The 21,630-nt window shown below is 59.2% G+C and overlaps 1 protein-coding gene across 1 annotated transcript in view; it reads right to left on the bottom strand.

Moving 5' to 3' along the window:
• Nucleotides 1-21,630, bottom strand: part of INPP5A (inositol polyphosphate-5-phosphatase A) — a 166,579-nt gene that overhangs the window by 98,870 nt on the left and 46,079 nt on the right. Inside the window, exons 2-3 of the mRNA XM_074297215.1 lie at nucleotides 18,284-18,325; nucleotides 386-486 (exon numbers count right to left, since the gene is read on the bottom strand). Coding sequence (XP_074153316.1) covers nucleotides 386-486; nucleotides 18,284-18,325 — 143 coding nt within the window. The remainder of the gene's footprint in view (nucleotides 1-385; nucleotides 487-18,283; nucleotides 18,326-21,630) is intronic.

Here is a 21,630-nt window from a genome sequence, read left to right as displayed (position 1 = left end):
AGACGTGTCCCTCAGTGCTGCTCCGAGACGGAGTCAGGCTACGGTGGGGTGAGCAATGTGAGGACGAGGAGGGTATCCAGGCCGGCCAAGTGCTTGCCACATCATCTCTCTGGTACCTGAACTGGCCCCATCCCTCTAGGGGCAGGAAGGTCCCCAGGAGGCCAGCCCTGAGGAGAGGAGGGTCCTCTGCTGGCTGGAATATGCGGGGGGGGGTCTGACTGGGCCCCAGGCGGGGGATTTCTGCTGACTGGGATATAGAGGGGGTCTGCCTGATATAGAGGGGCGGGCGTCTGCCAGCCGGGCCCTGAAAAGCAGACTTGTGACTATTGGACTCCCCCCTTACACCAAGGATTCCCACTTGAGGTCTCAGCCCCCAGCTACTTACTTGACAAATTTGTCGACGTGGGACATGGACGCCTCGTAGTTCTTTCCGCCAAACTCCTGGCAGTGGAGGGCCATGAAGTGCGGCTTGTGCGTGTGCACGATCTGGAAAAGCGAGGACACGACCGTCAGAACCTGACCTGGGACGGGCCGACGACCCTGAATCTAGACCCGCCACACGATCGCGCCCAAGCAGATGAGCCCAGCCAAGGAGCCGGGCGTCTGGAGTGGCGGGGCCACCTACAACCAATGTAAGCTCCCCAGTGTGTGCCCGTCATGCTGGGCTCGGGGGACACCACCTTGAAGGGCGGCAGCCAGGGGGGAAGGAGGCCCAGGAAAGCCCCAGCTACAACAGGGAGCTTCAAGGAGAGCCCGGGACCCCTCGCCGGCCATGGCGTGGAAGATGGAGTCTACGTGGGGAAATGGGGGCCCAGAAAGGTCATGTGGCCTTTCCCTGGACACATGGGGAACAAAAAGCAAGTGCCAGAGGGAAGGGCCACAAAAGGAGGAGGCGACGAGGGTGTGGGAGAGCCCCGAAGTCGAAGGCCAAATCAGTGCCAGCCCGTCCCAGGGCACTCCCAAAGGAAACGTGGCTGGGGAAGATGAGGCTCTGAGGAAGGAGAGCCGGAGAGTGACCAGAAGCCCGAGGCCTTCACGGCCCCTTTCCAAGCCTTTGTGCATGAATCGCAGAAAACCCTTCCAAACCAGAGAAGCAGCCCAGTCCCATGGGGAACCCCAGCCTCGCGGGGAGGCCCAGCCTCACAGGGACCCCCAGCCTCGCGGGGACCCCCAGCCCAGTGGGCTTCTGATCATGGCTTCCTGAGGGAACCAAGGACCACGTGCGAGGAGGAGGCGCGCTGTGAGCGCTGGGTGAGGGTCAGCAGAACAGGCCTGGTCCCTCTCAGAGAAGCTCTGGGAAGGTCCCTGGTCCTTTCTTAGCCGGACCTGGGCCCACTGAGCTCCAAGGGGGCCCGGCAGCATCGACTGCCTTGCAAATGTTCACGTTCCCGCCTAGGTCCAAGACTTTTCCATCACATGAGAAGGACTAAAAATAGTCGGCTGGCCGCTGCCCTCAGGCCGGAGGCTAACCGGCCCGGGAGGCCACAAGCTCTCAGCCCTGCCCTGTGGCCACCCTATAACCCTTCCCCAGGGCCGGCCAGACCTCTGACTGCTTTAGCCGGGGCAAGCTTTATAAAGCACCCGCCCCCGAGGAAGGCACCCCCAACGTTACAGATGAGGAAGCTGAGGGTCACCCCCCCCCAACAGGCCAGCCCCTGCGGGGGGCCTGGAGCTCAGGACGTGGCCCTGCAGAGCCAGCTGCCTCTTCGGGACCAGCAGGACCGAGGCTGCTGGTGGCGGCACGGGCAAATGCTCCAAGGCACAAGATTCACGCACACAGCTCTGCCTCCGCTCCCCCGAGAGGGAGCTCGAGCACCCAGGGACCAGCACGGCACTGGGACTCCTATACGGCCACTGCGCCTGGCGAGTTTGGGGGATCCCTGCCGTCTCCCTCAGCCCAGCAGCCCAGGCCCATCTGATCCCAAGTCCGACGGTCGGTCTGCCCGCAGCCCTAGTGATAACCCAGGACGGCCGCAGAGGCCCCAAGGGACAAGAAATGTGGCCCCGGCTCCCGTCTCTGTGTCTGGGGGCACGCCCGTGGCGCCACCGCGAGCCTCTGGCAGGCTATAGGAAGCCGGCCTCCAGTCTCCATCCTGGGATGGACCCCGGAGGCCCGATCCACAAACACCGAGACCCGGCCGTGGGCCGGCCTCCGCCCCTCTCAGCTCCCTCTCCCCGGTTGGCTCCAGGGTTCCGGGTCTCCTCCACAGCAGCCCCTTTTGGCCCGCTCTGCTTGACTTCCAGAGTTCCCACTCGCCTCTGCGCCCAGAGGCTCCTGCCCGCCTCTCCAGTCAGTCTGTGCCCTTCACAGGACTGGCCAGGCCCGGCTCCCGCTCCCACCTCCAAGGTCTCCAGCTTCCTTCGGCGCGGCTCAGGACCCACCTCCTCCAAGCCGCCTCCCTGCTCTCTCCTGCCAGAAATCGCGCTGGGTTCTGGTATTTACTTGCTCACAGAGGCTGTCCTCCATCCCATCTGTTCTAGGACTGTTTGGGTCCTTGAGTCTGGATCCCCGGGCCTAACCCAGAACCCGGCTCCTGGTTGCTGCTGATTCGTGCTCCCCAAATGGAGCTGGCCATCCGCGTTCCGGGCCTAAGAGGGAGGCCCCAGAAATGCACAGACCCCGACCTCACAGTCCCGCCTTCCAGGTGCTCCCCGTGTCCCTGGGGTTAGCAGCCATCCCAACAGAGAGACAGAAGGGACAAAGCCCGCCCTGAATTCTGAGTGCTCAACCCAAATCCCGATGGCCCGGATCCCAATGGCCCGGATCCTGATGGCCTGGATCCTCACAGCCCAGATCCCAATGACCCGGATCCTGATGGCCCAGATCCCAATGACCCGGATCCCGATGGCCTTCATGCTGTTCCCTGCAGGGGTTTGTCTAAAATGCGGCCGGTCCCTGAGGAGCAGACACAGATCTGGGTCGGCTCCTTCCCTGCCCCCACCCCAGTGCTTCCTGCCCAGGCGCCCCCCAGGACTCAAGTGCCCCTGGACGGTCTCGTTCTCCTCGGTGGCTTAGGAGACATTTTAGATTGTCCAGGACAGGCCCTCCTGCACTGGAGTCAGCAGGCTTGGATGCTAAGAAGCAGAAGAATATTGGGGTGGGGTGGGGTGGTGCAGACCCTAATTACCCACAATGCCGTGCAGCCCCCCCTCCCCACCAGCCCCCCACCGCCACCACTGCCACAAAAGCACAAAGAACCAGAGAAACGCCAGCCGAGGAATCTGGCTACAGAGACTTGGAAAGAAAGGGGTCCCGAGGGGGCGGGGCGCGCCCACATCCTCCTGTCCCCACCTAGCTTTCCGGAGAGGGCACATGGCACAGCCATTCACTTGAGGCTCAAGCCTCGCACTCACTGGCAGCGTGACCCGGGAGAAAGCATTTCAGCGTGCCAAACTTTGATTTTCTCATCCGCAAAATGGGGTTAAGGGCCCCAGATCCCACGTGGGGGATGCCTGTGAGGTCACCGCCTAGCTGCCAGTCACTTCTTCCTTAGTGGAGGCCCCTGAGCTTCCTGGCCCCCTCCCCGACTCTCCCGCTCGCTGCCCTCTCCCCTCCCGTGTCCAGCGCCCCCCAATCCTGGCATCCCCGGGCTTTCCCAGGAGGCAGAACCTGAGTTTGAATCCCCTCCACACCCAGAGAAGCAGCTGCCAAGGGTGTGCATTCACCCAGTGCTCCCAGAGGGCTTCGGGGTCTCACAGGAGGCACTTTGGGTTAGTATCAACCCATTTTACAGATGAGGAAACTAAGGCTGAGAGAGGTGATGCGACCCAGCCAGGGTCACACAGTAGTAAATGTCTGAGGCTGGATTTGAACTCAGGCCCTTCTGACTCCAGGTTTGCTCTACACTGGCTGTGTCCCACAGCAAGGGCCTGGCCCTCCTCCCGTGTCTGCACCCCAGCCCACCTGCAGCAAGACCTGCAGCAGAGAGAGGGAGGCCCAGGAAAAGCGCCCCCCCCCAGGAGAGACCCTCGGGTGCTCTCTGCCCCAGGGAGAGCCAGGGGCACAGCAGGGACAAGGCAAGAAAAGCAGGGGTGCTGAGGTAAGGAGCCCCTCCCCCCCTGCCCCCCCCCCATCCTCCCCAGCCTTAGAATCTCCATGCCCCGAAGGCCAAAGAGAGGGGAGGGTTCTGGGAAGGGGAAATCACTGGCAGGGACACAGACAGCTCAGGGACTAGCTCAGGCCAGTGGAGAGCCGCCCCCGGTCTGCTACAGGCAGGCTTCTGCTGGGGGAGGGGGGGAAGCTGCTGGCCCCCCAAAGAGAAGCAAGCCCTGAGAGCTTGTCACCGGATGCTCCCGCCACCCTGGTCCCCGACAGTGGGGGGGACCCCCCAAGGACACAGGTGGATGCCCCGAGGCCACCTCCAGGAGCCCCCCCACTCCCAGAGGTTGGAGACAGCCCAGCGGGGCCGGCCCCTTCTACAGCTAGCAGACAGAGGCGCCGGGACAGCGGGGGCCCGGGGGGGGGGGGGGGGGGGGGGGGGGGGGGGGGCCCTCTGTGCGGGCGGGGGGGGGGGGGCACAGGAAGGACGATGCCCCTGGAAGCCGCCCTCACCCTGCTCCCAGGGGGGGGCCGCCTCAGCTCTGCAGCCCTGCAAGAGGGAGCAGGGGGCGCAATATGGGGCTGGACAGCGAGTCCCCGGCTCCCCTATTTCTGTCCCAAGGCTCGCTGTACCCAAGAAAACCCAGGGGCTTTGCATCCCTTTTGCCAAAGTGGTCTTTGCATACCCCGAAGTACATGGCCCCCCCAAGGACTCCAGCCCTGGGAGGCCCCCCTAGCCCCAGCCCCGCCCTGGAGGTCTCCTCTCCCAGCCCAGCCCCGCCCTGGAGGTTCCCCCCTCCCAGCCCAGCCCCGCCCTGGAGGTCTCCCCCAGCCCCGCCCTGGAGGTTCCCCCCCCCCCCTGCAGCCCCAGCCCCGCCCTGGAGGTCTCCCCACCAGCCCGGGCTCAGGGCCCCTGGGCTACAGCCAGCCATGGGGACCTGGGGCTCCTGGGGGAAGGCCTTTCTCTTCTTCCTGGGCCGCAGGGAAGTGGCTGCTGGGAAGGCCCGGAGCAGGATGCCCGGTTCCGGAGGGGGAGCTCCCCCCCCAGGGCACAGAAAACAAAGGGAGATGCCCTGGGCTCAAAGAGCTTGGGGGGAGGCACCCAGATCAGTAAATGGACACGGCTGGGGGGGAGTGCTCCCCAAGAGGAGGCCCGGGCTAAACTTCAGGGAAAGTTCCAAGCCAGCCTGGAGGCCCCTTCCCCAGAGCAAATGCAAGGGATCCGGGCCTCGGGGAGGCTTAAAGCAAAGGAGCCTGGGAAAGGCCGAGCAGGAGGCCGGGGGGCTTCGGGAGATGATTCCGGAGGGCAGAGAAGGGACTGGAGCAGGGGCTCCTAGCTGGGGTCCGCGGCTCTTTGTTCATGCCTGTATTTCTATGGAAACTGGCTCCCTCTAATAATCCGATGCATTTTAAGGGTTCCAAAGAATTTCCCTGGAAAGGGCCACAGGCTGCCTGCGGGCTGGGGGGCACGAGGAGGGAAGAGAGGTCCCCGTGGGAGGGGGAGGGGGGCTCCCCGGGCTCTGAGGCACAAGTAGTGAGGGCGGGAGAGAGGGATGACAAGGGCGGGAGAAGCACAAAGGTGCGGGCTCCGCCGCCAGGGGCCCACAGGAGGGCGTGACCTGGCGGCAGAAGCTGCGTCCCCTCCCCCCTCTGAAAAGCCCTGGGGGGGGGCGAGCAATCCCGAGGCAGGCAGGCCGAGAACCCGAGGGCCTGGCCGGGGGCTGCGGCACGGGGCTCCTTGTCCCGGCTCGGCCTACAGGCGCTCTGGGCTCCGGGAGAGCCCGTGGGCCTGGAGGGGCAACTCCTGCCCCCCCTCCCTCCGCCAACATCCTGGGGGAGCTGCTGCTTTGGACTCAGGACCGCGAGGCCGGGGGTGGGCGAGCGCCCCCCGCAGCCGCTGCCAGATGGCACACGAGCCCCACAGCGCCGGGCAATGCATCGTGTGCCCAACAGCCGCCCACGCACCTCGTGCGCGCGCACACATGGAGCACACAGGCTGCCCTCACAGCACACGTCCGTCTTCCTGCTCCGAGCCGCGTGTCTGCACGCACGGCTCTGTCCCAGCGGCGCGAATGTGACGCTACCGGGCAAAGCACATGCACCCCCTTGGTCAGGAAAAGCTCTTCGGAAGAGCTGTGCGTGCATGTGTGCGTGTGCGTGTGTGTGCGTGTGCACGCGTGCGTGCATGAGTGTGTGTACATGTGCGTGTGCATGTGTGCGTGTGTGCGTGCATGTGTGCGTGTGTACATGTGTACATGTGTGTGCGCACGTGTGTGTGCGCGACTCCAGGGCTGGCTCAGGAGGGGGGGGGCAACAAGACCCTTCCCTGGCCGCCTCTTCCCCGCCTGGGCAGGTGTGGGTGGAGCCCCCTGCGGGGGGGGGGGGGGGGCCGCCCCTCCGCATCAGCGGAGAAGCACCGGGCTGAGCCGGGCCTTCATATTCATGAAGAAGACACAGCGGAGAGCGCCCCCTCCATCCCCCTTCTGGCAGCCGCAGGAGGCGGAGGGACCCCTGCAGACCCCTCCCGGGCGCCCCCGTCCCGGACACAGCCCAGGCCCTTTCCCATTCTCCACAGGCTGAGAGCCTTCCTTCCTCAGGCTCCTGGAGGCCTTTCTCTGGCCCAGAGAAGCCCTGGCACCCTCAGGGGCAGACGCTGACCGTGAGCAGCTTTGCCCTGGCCGGCAGGCCCCTCAGACAGGACCGGAGTGCCGTGCCCCCTCCCACAGGCCGGACGAACGCCGCCTCCCTCACCAAACACCAGGATCTGGGGGCGTGCTCCCGGCCGGGCCCGCCCAGTCCTGCCACACGGAGGGTGGCCCGGCGCCAGCTCTGTGGGCAGCCAGCTCTCTCCACACAGGATGCCGCAGTTTCCATGACATCACTGGCAGGCCTGGCTGGGGCCCAGCTCTGAGCAGAGCCCAGCCAGCCCCGCCACGGGCGCAGCAAAGCAGGCCGCCCGGGCCCGGGGAGCTCCGAGCGCCGAGGACGGGGAATGCCCTGGGGAGGGCCCAGCTCCCCCAAAGGCAGGGGCCCCCAAAACACCAGCCGGGCTCAGAAAGCGGGCCGGCCTAGCTCAGTCTGCTTCTTCTCCAAAGCAGAAACGGGGAAGGGAGCCGGGCCATCGGCCAGAGGGGGCGGCCGAGGCAGGGGGATGACTCCCGCCCGTCAGCCCCGTGTCACCTCCCGGAAAATGAAGGAGAGAAACTTCTGTCTCCGGCCTGGTGGGGAGACCCCAGGAGAACTCTGTTCTGGAAGCAGTGGCGCAACACGCGGACATGGGAGGGATGAACAACAACGCACACCCACAGCAGCAATTATTGGGCACCTTCTGCATGCCAGGCACTGTCCTGGGCCCTGGGCACACCCGAGGCACAATGATCGGAGGGGGTGGATGACCGGAGCAGTTATTGGGCACCTTCTGCATGCTGGGCCCTGTGGCAGAGAGAGCAGAGGGTCCCCCCAAGTCAGAGGAATGTGGATTCAAGCACTTTCCCCATGACCGCAAATAAGTCATTTGATGTCTGTGTTCAAGGAAAAGTATTTTTTACAAAATTTAATTGTTATCTTTGGTCTTCATCCTTCCCAGATTTCCCTTTGTCGCCTTTCCTTCTGGAATAGAGCTATCCCTTACAACAGAGAATTCAGAAAGAAGAAAGAGGCAAAAAGGAAAAAGTAAAAAGGAAAAGAGGGAGGAAGGAAAGGAGAGAGGGAGGGAGGGAGGGAAGGAGGGAAGGAGGGAAGGAAGGAAGGAAGGAAGGAAGGAAGGAAGGAAGGAAGGAAGGAAGGAAGGAAGGAAGGAAGGAAGGAAGGAAGGAAGGAAGGAAGGAAGGAAGGAAGGAAGGAAGGACAGAGAGAGAAGTAGGGAGAGAGGGAAAGAAAGAGAGAGAAAGAGAAAAAGAGAAAGAGAAAGAGAGAAAGAAAGAAAGAAAGAAAGAAAGAAAGAAAGAAAGAAAGAAAGAAAGAAAGAAAGAAAGAAAGAAAAAAGAAAGAAAAAAAAAGAAAGAAAGAAAGAAAGAGAAAGAAGGGAAAGAAAAAGAAAGAAAGAAGGGAAAGGGTGAAGAGGGGAGGGCAAGGAAGGGGGAGGGGGACAGAGGGAGGGAATCGTGCTGTTCCTCTGATGTCAGGGAGGGTGGAAGGGAAAGTGTCTCCTTTCTTGGAGGTAACATTTTGGTTCACTTGTTTCCTCCTGCTCTTCACTCATGTTGCCATCCCTGCTAATGACCTGCTCTCTCCCAGCCAGTGGGATCCCAGCCTAAAATGCCACATGGGCCTGGGAGGTTCTGGGCCGTCTCCACACTGACAAGCCCTCGACTCCAAAAAGGAGCAGCGTGGGAAGCCTGTTCCCTCTCTCGGAATGACAAATTTGGCCGAATAGCCAGGACCCCAGAATTATAGGAGAGGATGAAACAAATCAAGTCCCCCAAAGAGAGCTTTCTAAAAATCAAAACAGATCAAATAAAACTCCGTTCCCGCGGCTGCCAATAGAGAGGCAGGGACTGTGGGAGGACAATCACACTCATGCATTGTTGGTGGAGCTGTGGAGACCCCACTGAGGTTATTTCTTCTCTGAGCCAACCCTTTCTAAACTGTGCCACATCAGTACTATCTATGCTTTCATCCACATAAATGCCATTAAAAATTATGTCCAGGGTCCACGGGGCCTTTCCAGCTGACCTGAAGCTGCCAGCCCTCGCGCCAGTTCTTTGCTTAGTATGGGAGCGCTCTAAAGTGAGAACCGTCTTCCTTTTCTACTTAATCCCAGTGCTTTGGATGCTATAAATATTTATTAAATGCTCTTTCATCACCCATTCATCCTTTTATAACACAAAATGCCACAGAAATGATCGAGACGCACAAAAATATTCCCAGCAACACTTCTGGTTGCAGCAGATACTTGGAATCAAAGCAAGTTCCTCTCCACGGCTGGAAGACTCACGGCGCCTGAAGGCGGCGGATCCGCCAGTGTGCCAGCAGCTGGCACACATGTGCCCACAGCTGGCACGCAGAAAGGGCCCCAAGAAGCCCGGACAGACACATGTGGCCAGTGCAGGGCAGAGCAGCATGAGCACAACCGGAAGAATTTACAAACCACTTCTACTAACAACGGGGGGAGCTCTAAAAGCCTCCCCTTCTCAGCCTCCCTGAAAGTCTCCCCTTCTCAGCCTCCCTGACGGCCCACATCCCACAGGCCTCATCTGGTGCCCGTAGACACGGTCCGGACAGCCGGCCCCCTCCCGTGTCTGGCGCCCAGGCTCCCGACAGAGGCTCGGGGCCCACCCACCGAAAATGGAAATTTGTGTCCTGCTGTGAGCATGAAGCAAAAGAGACGAGGGAAATCCCGCCTTCCAAGGTGGGAAGCCATGGAGGGAGCGGCCCCGCCACCTCAGTGTGCCCCAGCTGGTCCAGAACGGGCACAAGAGGGGAAGGGCGCCCGCTCAAGCGGCGGGTGGTAACGGAGAGGCTCCCACCCACCCTCTTCCTCTAGAAACAAAGTTAGAATGGGGGAATTGTGCCACAACTTAGATGGGAGACTTCAGCTTTCCGAAGGGGTCGGGACTTGGGGGAAGGGGGGCCGCCTGTTTTGTTCATGTAGACTATTTCTTAAAGATGACGTGAAGGGTGGGGCGTCGCACACTAAGAGACCCTCTGGGCCTCCCTCGGCCTGAGCCTCGGCTCCGGGGCGGCGCGCTTGCCGGGCACTGCTATCCCCCCTCTCCCCAGCTCTCCCCCACGGCCTCACAGTCCCTGATCCATCCTCAGCGCCGGGCAGAGCCTGCCCTGCCTCAGAGGGGATGGAGAAAGGCCAGAGGAAAAGCCTGAGCCCTGGCTGTTTGCCTCTGAGGAGGACGGGACAGCAGGGAAAGGAAGGGAGGAAAAGGGGGGAGGGGCGGGACAGAGAGAAGGGGGGGAGGAAGGGAGGGGAGGCCTGAGTTCAAATCTGACCTCACACACTCACTAACTGGAAGATCCAGGGCAAGTCCCTGAATCTTTCTGGGTCTCAGTCTACCCCCACAGTAAAATGGGAACATCAAGAGCTCAGCCCCCCAAGGTGGGGATCAAGTGAGGTGATATTTGTAAAGAACTTGCCACAAAATGCTGCTTTCCTCCATCTCAGCCTGCTGAGGCTCACTTGGGGCCCAGCCCCGGTCGGAGACCACCAGCTGCTCCCCCTCCAGGGAGTGCCGCAGAGGCGGTGTGTCCGGTGGGAGAGCAGCCCTGGCCCGGGACCACTGGCCCATCCCCAGCCGGGCACAGCAAAGTTCTGGGACCGCTGCTGCCTCTGCCACACTGGAAAAGGCCCTCACCGAGCTTCTGGTCGCCCCTCCAGGGCCAAAGAAAGTGAACAGGGTAAGGAGGGCATCCGAGCTACTGCGGAAAAGCTCGGCGCCAGCGCTGCCCAAGGACCCAGTGAGCCAGAGGGCCGGCGGGCACACGAGAGCCGCTCTGGGGCTGCTGTCTGGCCCCAGGAGGGACCTGGGGTCAATGGGGCAAAGCTGCAAAGAGGCTGAGGAGGGCAAAGGGAAGAAGAGCTCCCCTGAGGGCCAGGGGCTGCTCGGCCTCCGGGACCACCAGGGTCTCACCGGGGACTGAGGCCCTCACCCAACAAGCTGTCCCGGGCCGGGGTCCCATTAGTGACCTCGCCCAGCCATGACCCCACAGTTCAGGGGAGACCTCAATGGGACCTGCCCTAGGACGAGCCTCCAAAGGGCCGGGGCCGGGCGGTCTGGGCCCTCCCGTGCTGGGACCCCGAGGGGGGCTCCAGGGAACCACCGAGGCAGCATCCACAGCTACGTGTGCAAGGACTGGGCTTCCTTGATTCTGAATTGGAACAACAGGCCCCCCACCTGAACCGCCCCGCGACTCCCGACTCCCAGAGCCAGCTGGTGACACAGGGGGAGGGGCAGGGCTCAGGCTGGGGGTTCTTCACCCCCTGTTCTGCTACTTAAGAGCTGAGAAGCTTTGGGGAAATCACCTCAGCTTCTAAATCTGTAAAGAGAGGGGCTGACCTCCACGATCTCCAAGCCCCCTCCAAGCCCAGGTCAGCTCACCATCAGCCTTCCCAGCCCTTCCTTCCCAAGCTAGAGGCCCACCGGACTTCCACAGCCTTTGCCGGGGCCCTGCTCTGGCTTGGGGAGCCACCACGGCTCCCTGGCCCCGCTCAGGCTCGCTCCTGCTCCCACTGGGCATGAGGCAGTGGCCCGATCCATGGGGGGGGGGGGGGGCAGAGACCAGCAGACCCGGGGCTCTCTCTGTGACGTCCTGGCGAGCTGGAAAGTCTGGCTCGGCCCCCTCACGGGGAGCAGGAAGGCAGCGTCCCTCCGGCGCTACCCAACCAAACAAGGCAGCGAAGGCCGCCCTTGCTCCGAAGAGGCTAAAAATACAGCCTCCTGCCAGTGGCGCTGATGGAAACATGGCCCCGAGCCTTCCCACACGGGGCCTCCCGGGGAGGCTTTTTTTATGGTTTAATAATAACTTTTTTCAAGAGAGGCTGAAATACCCACCCGTGTTGGAAATGTCTGAGGCCCCGGGCAGATACTCCCTGACACACAAACAATAAGGAATTAATCAAACTTCAGAAATGGGACCAGAGCGCTGGCCAAGGCAAACAAACGTGCGAAGGCCCCTCCTCTCCCCCCACGGCCTGAAGGTCAACCAACTGTCAGGGCCAGGCAGGAAAAAGCCGAGGGAATCCCAGTCGGCGTCCATGGAAAATCCCAGCCCGCCCGCCTGAGGAGCGACCCGACTCCCGAAAGCAGGACCCCCCCCCCCCCCCCCCCCGTGGCCCCAGCCCACGTTGTAGGCCGCCACATGCCCGGGCCACACCTCGCCTGGATGTCGGGCGCTGGCAAAAGGTCGGCCCTCGCACAGAGTCCAAAGGGCCCTCAGCAGCCGCCCGGGCCAAGCCAGACTCCGGCTCCTAGCCTGCTGATCAAGGGGCCAGCAGGTCTCCCTTGGAAACTCCCCCGCGGCTGAAAGGCAGCAGCCTCCCTGGGAGAGGTCATGGTAAATCAGCCCGGAGAGCACACCCCAAGGCAAGCAGTCCAGTCTGGCCCCTGCAACCCGGCTTCAGATCCCTTCCTGCCAGGGATCTGGAGGCCCCCGAGACTCACAACCTGCGGCACAATGAGCAAGTGATCTGACTAAGCCCTAGGATCTGGGATAAGATGCCCGAGAGCTCTGAGAGCCCTGTGACCCAAAATGCCGTGGCTTCTGCCCTTCGGGGCCGTCGTGGGCCGGGCTGCCTCCCTTGTCTTGGGACCGTCCTTCTAGAATTTAAATTCTAATATCACCACCCTGCTCCCCACACCCGGTGACGTTCAGTCAGCCAAAGTCCTAAAGAAGCAGACCACTGGCCCCTTCCCCCTCACCTTGGCCTCTCCTCTACTGACCAATACCCACTGGTCCTATCCAAGCAGAATTGGGTGCCTGGTGTCTCCTGAATCAAACTGGGAGCTCCTCGTGGCCAGGGACAAGAGCTTTTCCTCATCTCCTGAGCTCTTAACCAGTTCCTGGCAGATAGAAAGTGCTTAATAAATGCTTCTTGAGTGACTGGTCAGTAATTAGCCAGATGTAGAGAAAAAGCTAGAAAGTAAGTGGATGCCCCCCAGCTGGAGAATGGCTGAAGCGTAGTATATTAATATTATGGAATATTATTGTTCTATAAGAAATGACCAACAGGCTGATTTCAGAGAGGCCCGGAGAGACTGACAGGAACTGAGGCTGAGTGAAATGAGCAGAACCAGGAGATCATTGTACCCGGCAACAAGAAGATTATATGGTGATCAACTCTGATGCAAGGGGCTGTCTCCAATAATGAGATGGTTCTGAGCAGTTACAATGGTCTTGTGATGGAGAGAGCTATCTACACCCAGAGAGAGACTGTGGGGACTGAGTGTGGATCACAACATAGTATTTTCTTTTATTGTTGTTCACTTTTGTTTTGTTTTCTTTCTCATTTTTTTCCTTTTTGATCTGATTTTTCTTGTGCAGCATGATATTTGTGGAAACACGTATAGAAGAATTGAACATATTCAACATATATTGGATTACTTGCCATCTAAGGGAGGGGGCAGGGGAAAAGGAGGGAAAAAATTTGGAATGCAAGATTTTCCAAGGATGAATGTTGAAAATTACCTATGAATATGCTTTGAAAATAAAAGGCTTTAATTAATTAACTTAGGAGAGAGAAAGAAAAGGAGAAGGGGAAGAGGAAGAGGAAGGGGAAGAAAGGACAGGAGGAGAGGAAAGGAGAGCCTCCCTGCCTTCTGTACTTAAGGGAAGAGGGGAAGGAAGAGGAAAAAAGAAAGAAACATGGAGCTAATTCCTGGGATGTGCCAGGTACTATGCAAGAAACTTTACATTCTCATTTGTTCCTCATAACAATGCTGGTTTGTAGATGCCATTATTGAAACTGAAGCTGCTTGGGGTGAAATGATTTATCTAGGGTAACACAGCTAGTAGGTGTCTAAGGTCCTCCTGAGTCCAGGCCCTGCTCAATAGGAAGGGAGAATGAGGGGAAAAGGCTTGTAAGCTAGGTGTCTTCCTGACCCTCTCTGATCTGTCCATTTCACCTCTTATCATCTCTGATCAGTTTTCACCTCTGTAACATTCCTGGTCCAATTCACTTTTGCAGCATCCCTGATCTATTGCACCTCTGCATCTCTGGTCAGTTTCACCTCTGTAACATCCCTGGTCTATTTCACCTCTAACATCCCTGGTCCATTTCACCTCTGTAACATCCCTGGTCCATTTCACCTCTGTAACATCCCTGATCTATGGCACCTCTGTAACATCTCTGGTCAGTTTCACCTCTGTAGCATCCCTTGTCCATTTCACCTCTGCAGCATCTGGGTCCATTTCACCTCTGTAACATTCCTGATCCATTTCACCTCTGTAACATCCCTGATCCATTTCACCTCTGTAACATCCCTGATCCATTTCACCTCTGCAGCATCCCTGGTCCATTTCACCTCTGTAACACCCCTGATCCATTTCACCTCTACAACACCCCTGGTCCATTGCACCCCTGGTCCATTTCACCTCTGTAACATCCCTGATCCATTTCACCTCTGTAACATCCCTGTTCCATTTCACCTCTGCAGGATCCCTGGTCCATTTCACCTCTGTAACACCCCTGATCCATTTCACCTCTACAACACCCCTGGTCCATTGCACCCCTGGTCCATTTCACCTCTGTAACATCCCTGATTCGTTTCACCTTTGTAACATCTCTAGTTGGTTTCACCTTTGCAGACTCTTTCCACCAAGACTCCCTCTCTTCTCTGACCCCACCCCCACCCTGAGACAAGTCCTCATCACCTGGGGAGAAGGGCCCCCTGGGTCTCCCTGACTGCAGTACAGCCTCCACTCACCACATACTCTATAAATTCCAGAGGCTCGCTGTCACCTCTGGGGTTAAATACAAAAGTTCTCTTTGGCCTTCAACACCCTTTCTCATCCGCTCTTCCTGCCTTTCCAGCCCTCGTGTACCCTAGAGCTTCCCAATTCCGTGATCCCAGCTCCTCGAGCTGTGTCCATCTCTCCAGGCTTTCTCTCTGAAGCTCCCAGGCCATGAGCTCTCCCTCCACACCTCCACTCTCGCAAACTTTTTTCAGGACTCTAGTTGAGTCTCCTTCCTTCTGATCCCCCAAATTCCAGGCCTCCCCTATGGGAGATGCCCCATTTATCTCCCATTTATCCTAGAGCTCATCTGCACAAGGCTTCCTCTATGGCCTTTGAACAGTGATGCCCCTTCTTCAGCCCTGCTCTCACCTGGCCCCGCACCCCACCCCAGGCTGAGGCTGTACCTCGCCCTCCAAACCTCGGTCCTTTTCTGATTCACTCCAGCTGCCTGTGGGGCCGCCGCTCACTCCTCCTGGGCTCCCCCCGCCAAAGCCCTGGGCTTGGATTTGACTTTTCCCTCTGTCCAGCTTTCCTAGTCAGTCATCGAACCTCTGCTCTCTCCACAAAGTGTCTCAGCCTCCGTTTCCTTGTTTGTAAAATAGGAACAATAAAATCACTTCCCTCAAAGGGTGGGCAGGGGACCACATTGCGCAGCTCTCTAAACCCGCAGCTGGTATCCAGGTGGAAATAACAAAAGATCCCTCAGCAGCCCCGGGAGGACAGCAGAGCTGCAGGTGATGGAGCTTGGGCTTCTTTAGGAGGGTGGCAGGAAGGAGGGATGTGGGTGGGGAAGGGCCTCTGCACAGGGGCCACCTCCAGGGCCTTTGAGCCCCTCACCTCATGAGAACTGACCACTTCCTGGCATTCCCACTCCTGCCTCACGAGCCCCTTCTGAGCCCTCTTGCACACGCCGTCTTCTCCAAAATAGTGATGGGTCCTTCAGACAGGGGGAGGCCCAGTTCTGCTGGGTTAGGCTTCCCAGGACCTATTTAGTGCAGTTCTGTGGACACTTGCCAAGTGCTCGCCTCTCCTGTGCTCACACTCACTCTTTCTGTTTCTCTCCTGTCTCTGTGCTCGCTCTCTCTCTCTCTCTCTCTCTCTCTCTCTCTCTCTCTCTCTCTCTCTCTCTCTGTCTCTCTCTCTCTCTGTCTCTCTCTCTCTCTCTCTCTCTCTCTCTCTCTGTCTCTCTCTCTCTGTCTCTCTCTCTCTCTCTCTCTCTCTCTCTCTCTCTCTCTGTCTCTGTCTCTGTCTCTCTCTCTCTCTCTCTCTCTCTCTCTCTCTCTCTCTCTCTCTCTCTCTCTCTCTCTGTCTCTCTCTCTGTCTCTCTCTCTCTCTCTCTCCTCCCCCCCTCCCCCCTCCCTTCTCTCTGCGACCCTGGGGCATTTTTTCTTTAGGAACATGACAGGTCCTTTCATGGACCACAGACAGCTGCGTTTCCAAAGCTCCCCCTTTCCTAACCGCCCGCATTGGGCCCATTCACTGGCCTCTTCTCAAGCTCCTGACCACAGCTGGAGAAGGTTCCCAAACCACAGGGCCTGGGCTGATGCCCCGTTCACATAAAGTCTCGGCCCTCGGGGCACATTCTGCTGGGCCAGCTCTTGTGCCCGCCTCCCTGCAACGGCTCCAGCACTCTCCCCCTGCTCTCTCCACAGATAATCCTCTAAGGCCGTCCAAGGTCACACGGCTAGCAAGTGTTACATGGCAGCATTTGAACTCGGGTCCTTTCTGTCTTCAGGGCTGGTGCTCTGGGCCCTGCGCCACCTGGCCGCCCTGCACATGAAGTTATTAAGCACTTACTGTATGCCAGGCCCACGAAGAGCATATCTCTCCGCCAAAGGAGTCTGTATGGGTTATGGGGAGGGGGCCCTGAGGCAGAAGGATGAGAGACTAGGCTGGGAGACGGCCACTACAAAGGCCAGGCAATGGGAGATGGGGAGCTGGAGAAAATGCTGAAAACCCACCTGGGGATCGCCAAAGCCCCCCAACGAGGTGGATCTTAGGAGAACAGGGGAGAGGGAGGGAGTGGGGGAAAGAAGTGGAGGGTCAGGACAGGGATGGCAGTAACCTCAAAAGGAGGACAGAAGTGAGGAAGAAGCATTTATAAGATGCCTACTGTATACAATGCAGCGCCTGGCCCGGAAATATGAGGGGGGAGACTACCAAGCTGGGAGGGACCTCCGCCACTACCCAACGGCAGCTCTCACTCGCTGCCCACACCCGGAGCCCCTCAGAGCCTGCCGGCTCCCACTCTGGGCCCGGGCCCCCCAGCCCGCACTCGGGGCCCCTTCGTTTCCAGCCTCTGCTCTCCATGACCGCCGGGCACCCGGCACTCCAGGCTTGGGTCACTCTCAGTCCTCCCAGGACTGACCCGTCAGATACTGCCTCTGACTGTGAGCTGAGGGACCCTGGTCAAGCCCACTTATTTCCCCCATCTGTCTCCTCCTATGTAAAATGCCTGTGGTCCCCTGGAAGCCGCTCCCCTGCCCGGCTCAGCCTCCTGGCTCCCGACAGAGCTTGGCAAGTTTTGGAGAATTTGCCAGATGAACTGGCTACACCCCAGACTGGGCCCAAGATGGCACTGCCCCCCCATCTCCCCATGACCAACGAAGGAGCTCTCACTACAGGGAGAGCCCCAGGGGAAGAAAGAGAAAGCCCCGTGGGGGGAGGGGGTGGCGCAGGAGGAGGCCGCCCCAGATGTCAGTCAGCGCCCACGAGCCCCCACGAGCAGAGGAAGGGTCTCTTCTTGGCTTCACTGGGGGAGGGGGAAAACAAACCCAAATACCCGGCTCCGGGGGCGTCCCTCCCAGGGTGGACCCTGCACAGCACGGCTAGGTCAAGTCCGTGACAGGCTGAAAATCTGACAAGCCTCCTCAACCTGGGCCTCCCCATCCTGGGCCTCCCCATCCTGGGCCTCCCCATCCTGGGCCTCTTCATCCTGGGCCTCCCCATCCTGGGCCTCCTCATCCTGGGCCTCCCCATCCTGGGCCTCCCCATCCTGGGCCTCTTCATCCTGGGCCTCCCCATCCTGGGCCTCCCCATCCTGGGCCTCCTCAACCTGGGCCTCCCCATCCCGGGCCTCTTCATCCCGGGCCTCCCCATCCCGGGCCTCCCCATCCCGGGCCTCTTCATCCTGGGCCTCCCCGTCCTGGGCCTCCCCATCCTGGGCCTCCCCATCCCGGGCCTCCTCATCCTGGGCCTCCCCATCCTGGGCCTCCCCATCCTGGGCCTCCCCGTCCTGGGCCTCCCCATCCTGGGCCTCCCCGTCCCTGGGCCTCCCCATCCTGGGCCTCCCCATCCTGGGCCTCTTCATCCTGGGCCTCCCCATCCTGGGCCTCCCCATCCTGGGCCTCCCCATCCTGGGCCTCTTCATCCTGGGCCTCCCCATCCTGGGCCTCCCCATCCTGGGCCTCCCCATCCTGGGCCTCCCTATCCTGGGCCTCCCTGTCCCTGGGCTCCCTCATCCTGAGCTTCTTGGTCTAAATTAAAACTGGGGACAAGGATGGAGGCGAGGACCGAGGCGAGGACGGAGCACCGCAGCCCACCTAGGGACCCCCCAATGACCTGCTAGGACAGCGTCCCGAGGCTCAGCCAGAGGCTTCCCCAACAAGGCCATGAGCGGCTCCGGCCCACACAGGCCCGCTGTCCCCCGCTCAGGCTCTGGCCCCGGGCCGGGGGGCTCCTTAAAGCCCCCTAGAAAAGCCCAATCAAAGGCAGGGCCCGACCCAGCCCCCCCCCCAGCCCAGCACCAGCAGCCCTGTGCGGGGGGCTCAGCGCCCACCCCTCTCTGGGGAAGCCCCCCACCCCCCGCGGATCCCGGGCTCAGGCTGAGCCTCCACTTACCTGGTAGAATTCTCGAAGCCAATTCTTCTGCAAGTTCTCAGGCTGCAAATCAAAAAGAAAGAAGCGTCAGACCGAGGCGGCCCGGGGAGAGGTCACGGGGTGGACAGGATAGGGGAGGGGGGAGGGAGACGCCCCCCACCCTGAGACGGGGCACATCCCTTGGGAAGGAGGGAGGGAGGGCCTGGCCCCCCACCCAAGGCCTGCAGGCTTCCCCAGCCCTACCCCCCAGCACGGCCCCCCACCCCAAGCGCTTGTTGGGAAGCCTCGAGGTCAGGAGCGGCTGGCCCCGCCCCCCCAGTCCCCCACCTTGGGATGGTCCCCGGTCCTGAGATGAGACAGGCGCGGAACATGGAAGGGAGAGAAGGGGACCCAGGCTGAGAAAGCCCAGGGGGAGGCGGCCCAGGGCGGGGAGGCCCAGGAGGAGGAGGCCCAGGGAGGGGAGGCCCAGGGCAGGGAGGCCCAGGAGGAGGAGGCCCAGGGCGGGGAGGCCCAGGAGGAGGAGGCCCAGGGCGGGGAGGCCCAGGAGGAAGAGGCCCAGGGCAGGGAGGCTCCTCTCCCCTAGCCTCTGCTCTCCTGAGCCCAGCAGGGTAATGGGGGCCGGGGGCCCTTGGGGGCCACTGCAGACTTGAGCGGGGGCGGGGCCATCACTCTGCCCGCTCCTCTTCTGACCAACAAGCCACCGAGAGAAGCGGCCGGGCCAGAGGACGGGTCTCAGCCCCGAGAACTGGGGGCTCCCCATCTCCGAGCAGGACCAAGGCCAAAGCAGTATGGAGCGTGGGCCCCGTGGGGACCAGTGAGAACCAGTCCAACCGGTCTGAGTCAGTGGGAAGCGGGGAGCCCGCTCTGGGCAAGCCGGGGCCAGTCTCGCTCTGGCAAAGTTCTCACCTGGCCCCCAGGCCGGACCCACTGTCAGCCACCACAACGAAGGAAAGGGGGGAGGGGAGGGAGGCAGAAAGGAGGGGAGACAAGGAATGGAGGGAGGGCACAGGAGAGGGGAGGGGGGGAGCCGGGCTGGCTCTGCCCACCCCATTCCTCAGTTTCCCCCAGGGCCCCCCCAGAAGACCGCGGTGGGGGGGGGCAGCTCCTCGGGCCTGGGAAGGGCCGGAGCACCGCCCTTGTCCCCGGCTCTGACATCAAGGGAGGGAAAGGCTCAGGGTCCTGAGAAGTTCGCAGTGAGAAGGGAGGGGGGCTGGGCAAGCCCCCCTCTCTTGGCCTGGGGGGGATGCGGCGCTCCCCCCTCACCCCCCAGAGCATCTGCTCCCAGCAGGGAATACGTGAACTTCAGGAGTTAAATGTTAATCAAAAGCTAAAAATAGTCCCCGGAGCTGCCAACTCGGAGCGCTCAGGTCTGGGCCGGAGCTCAGTGGAAAAAGGGCGTCATCCGGCCCGAAGCCCCTGAGTTCTCGGTACTGGCAGGTGATGAAATCCGGGAGGGGGAGGGGCGGGGGCGGACCCCGGTTGGAGCAGTTCCTGAGAAGGGGGGGGGAGACACCTCCCAGGGCCCGGGCCTGCCCATGGCCTTTCTTTCTATCCCTCCACTTCCAGCCTCTCCCTCCCCCCCCCAGCCTCGGGCCCTCTCTGGAGATGGCTTCCTGGGGACTTCCTGAGAAAACCCCTCCGAAGCCTCTCAGACCCCCTCCAGACAACTCCAGAAAACCACCCAGGGCTGGCCCGGGAGCGGAGGGAGGGGCTGAAGCCCGGGGATCCCCCAATGAGGCCCCCCCTCCTGTGACTCAGAGCCCCCAGGCACACCCTAGGGCCCCCATCCCACCAGCAGCGAAGGCCCACCTGGACCCCCACCCCTGTCCCCAGCAGAGACCGGCTCCACAGCAAGCCCCCCCTTCCCGCCTCGGGGCAGACCAGCAGCTGAAGCCCAGGGGGGACCAATGGGGAGCCCACGGAGAAAGCCAGCAGCTGCACCTCCCAGCCGGTGAGCCAGCGGAGACAAAAGCTTGGGACTGCGGACCAGAGCCCTCCCCTCACATCAAATGAGCAAACAATAAGCAAAAAAGAACTTGACCACATAAAATTATTACAGAGAGGGGAGAACCGAGAACTCGCTTAGAACAGGACAATGGTGTCCAAATGGTTAAGGCCCAAAAAAGAACCTGGAAGAACTTTTAAAGGATTTTAAAAAGCAAGTTAAAGAAGGAATTAGAGTGGGGCATGAGGAAACCACGGTATCACTCTGCAGATGATATATATATACTGAGAGAACCCCAGAGATTCTACTAAAAAGCTATTAGAAATAATCCACACCTTCAGCAAAGTTGCAGGACACAAAATAAACCCAGATAAATCCTCAGCATTTTTATACATCACTAATAAAATCCAACAGCAAGAGATACAAAGAGAAACTCCATTCAAAATAACTGTTGGTAGCATAAAATATTTGGGAATTCATCTGCCAAAGGAAAGTCAGAAACTATACAAGCAAAACTATAAAACACTTTCCACACAAAGTCAGATCTAACCAACTGGGAAAACATTCAGTGCTCGTGGACAGGCCGAGCCAATATAATAAAGATGACAATACTCCCTAAACTAATCTATTTATTTAGTGCTATACCAATCAGACTCCCAAGAAACTATTTTCATGACCTAGAAAAAATAGCAACAAAATTCATCTGGAAGAAGAAAAGGTCGAGAATTTCAAGGGAATTAATGAAGAGAAAAGCAAATGAAGGTGGCCTAGCTATACCTGATCTAGAACTATATCATAAAGCAACGGTCACCAAAACTATTTGCTACTATCTAAGAAGTACAGTAGTCAATCAGTGGAATCCGTTTGATTGACAGAACAAAATAATCACTCTAACAATCTAGTGTTTGACAAACCCAAAGACCTCAGCTTTTGGGATAAGGACTCACTATTTGACAAAAACTGCTGGGAAAATTGGAAAGAAGTATGGCAGAAAGTAGGCATAGACCCACAGCTAATACCGGAAACAAAATAAGGTAGAAATGGGTTTATGATTTAGACATAGAGTGCAAATTTATAAGAAAATTGGAAGAACATAGGATAATTTACCTCTCAGATCTGTGGAGAAGGCAGGAATTTGTGACCAAAGAACTGGAATCATTATTGATCACAAAATAGATAATTTTGATTAAATTAAGTTAAAAAGTTTTTGTACAAACAAAACTAATGCAGACAAAAATTAAAAGGGAAGCAATAAATTGGGAAAACATTTTTACATCCAAATGATCGGATAAAAGCCTCATTTCCAAAATAAATAGAGAATTGACTCAAATTTATAATAGTTCAAGCTATTCTCCAATTGATGAATGGTCAAAGGATATGAACAGACAATTTTCAGATGAAGAAATTGAAACTATTTGTAGTC

The sequence above is a fragment of the Sminthopsis crassicaudata genome, chromosome 2 (genome assembly GCF_048593235.1).
Source record: "Sminthopsis crassicaudata isolate SCR6 chromosome 2, ASM4859323v1, whole genome shotgun sequence".
In the NCBI taxonomy this organism is placed as follows: Eukaryota; Metazoa; Chordata; class Mammalia; order Dasyuromorphia; family Dasyuridae; genus Sminthopsis; species Sminthopsis crassicaudata.
Note: the sequence above shows the minus strand (reverse complement) of the source record. Positions and strands in the feature narration are given on the sequence as shown.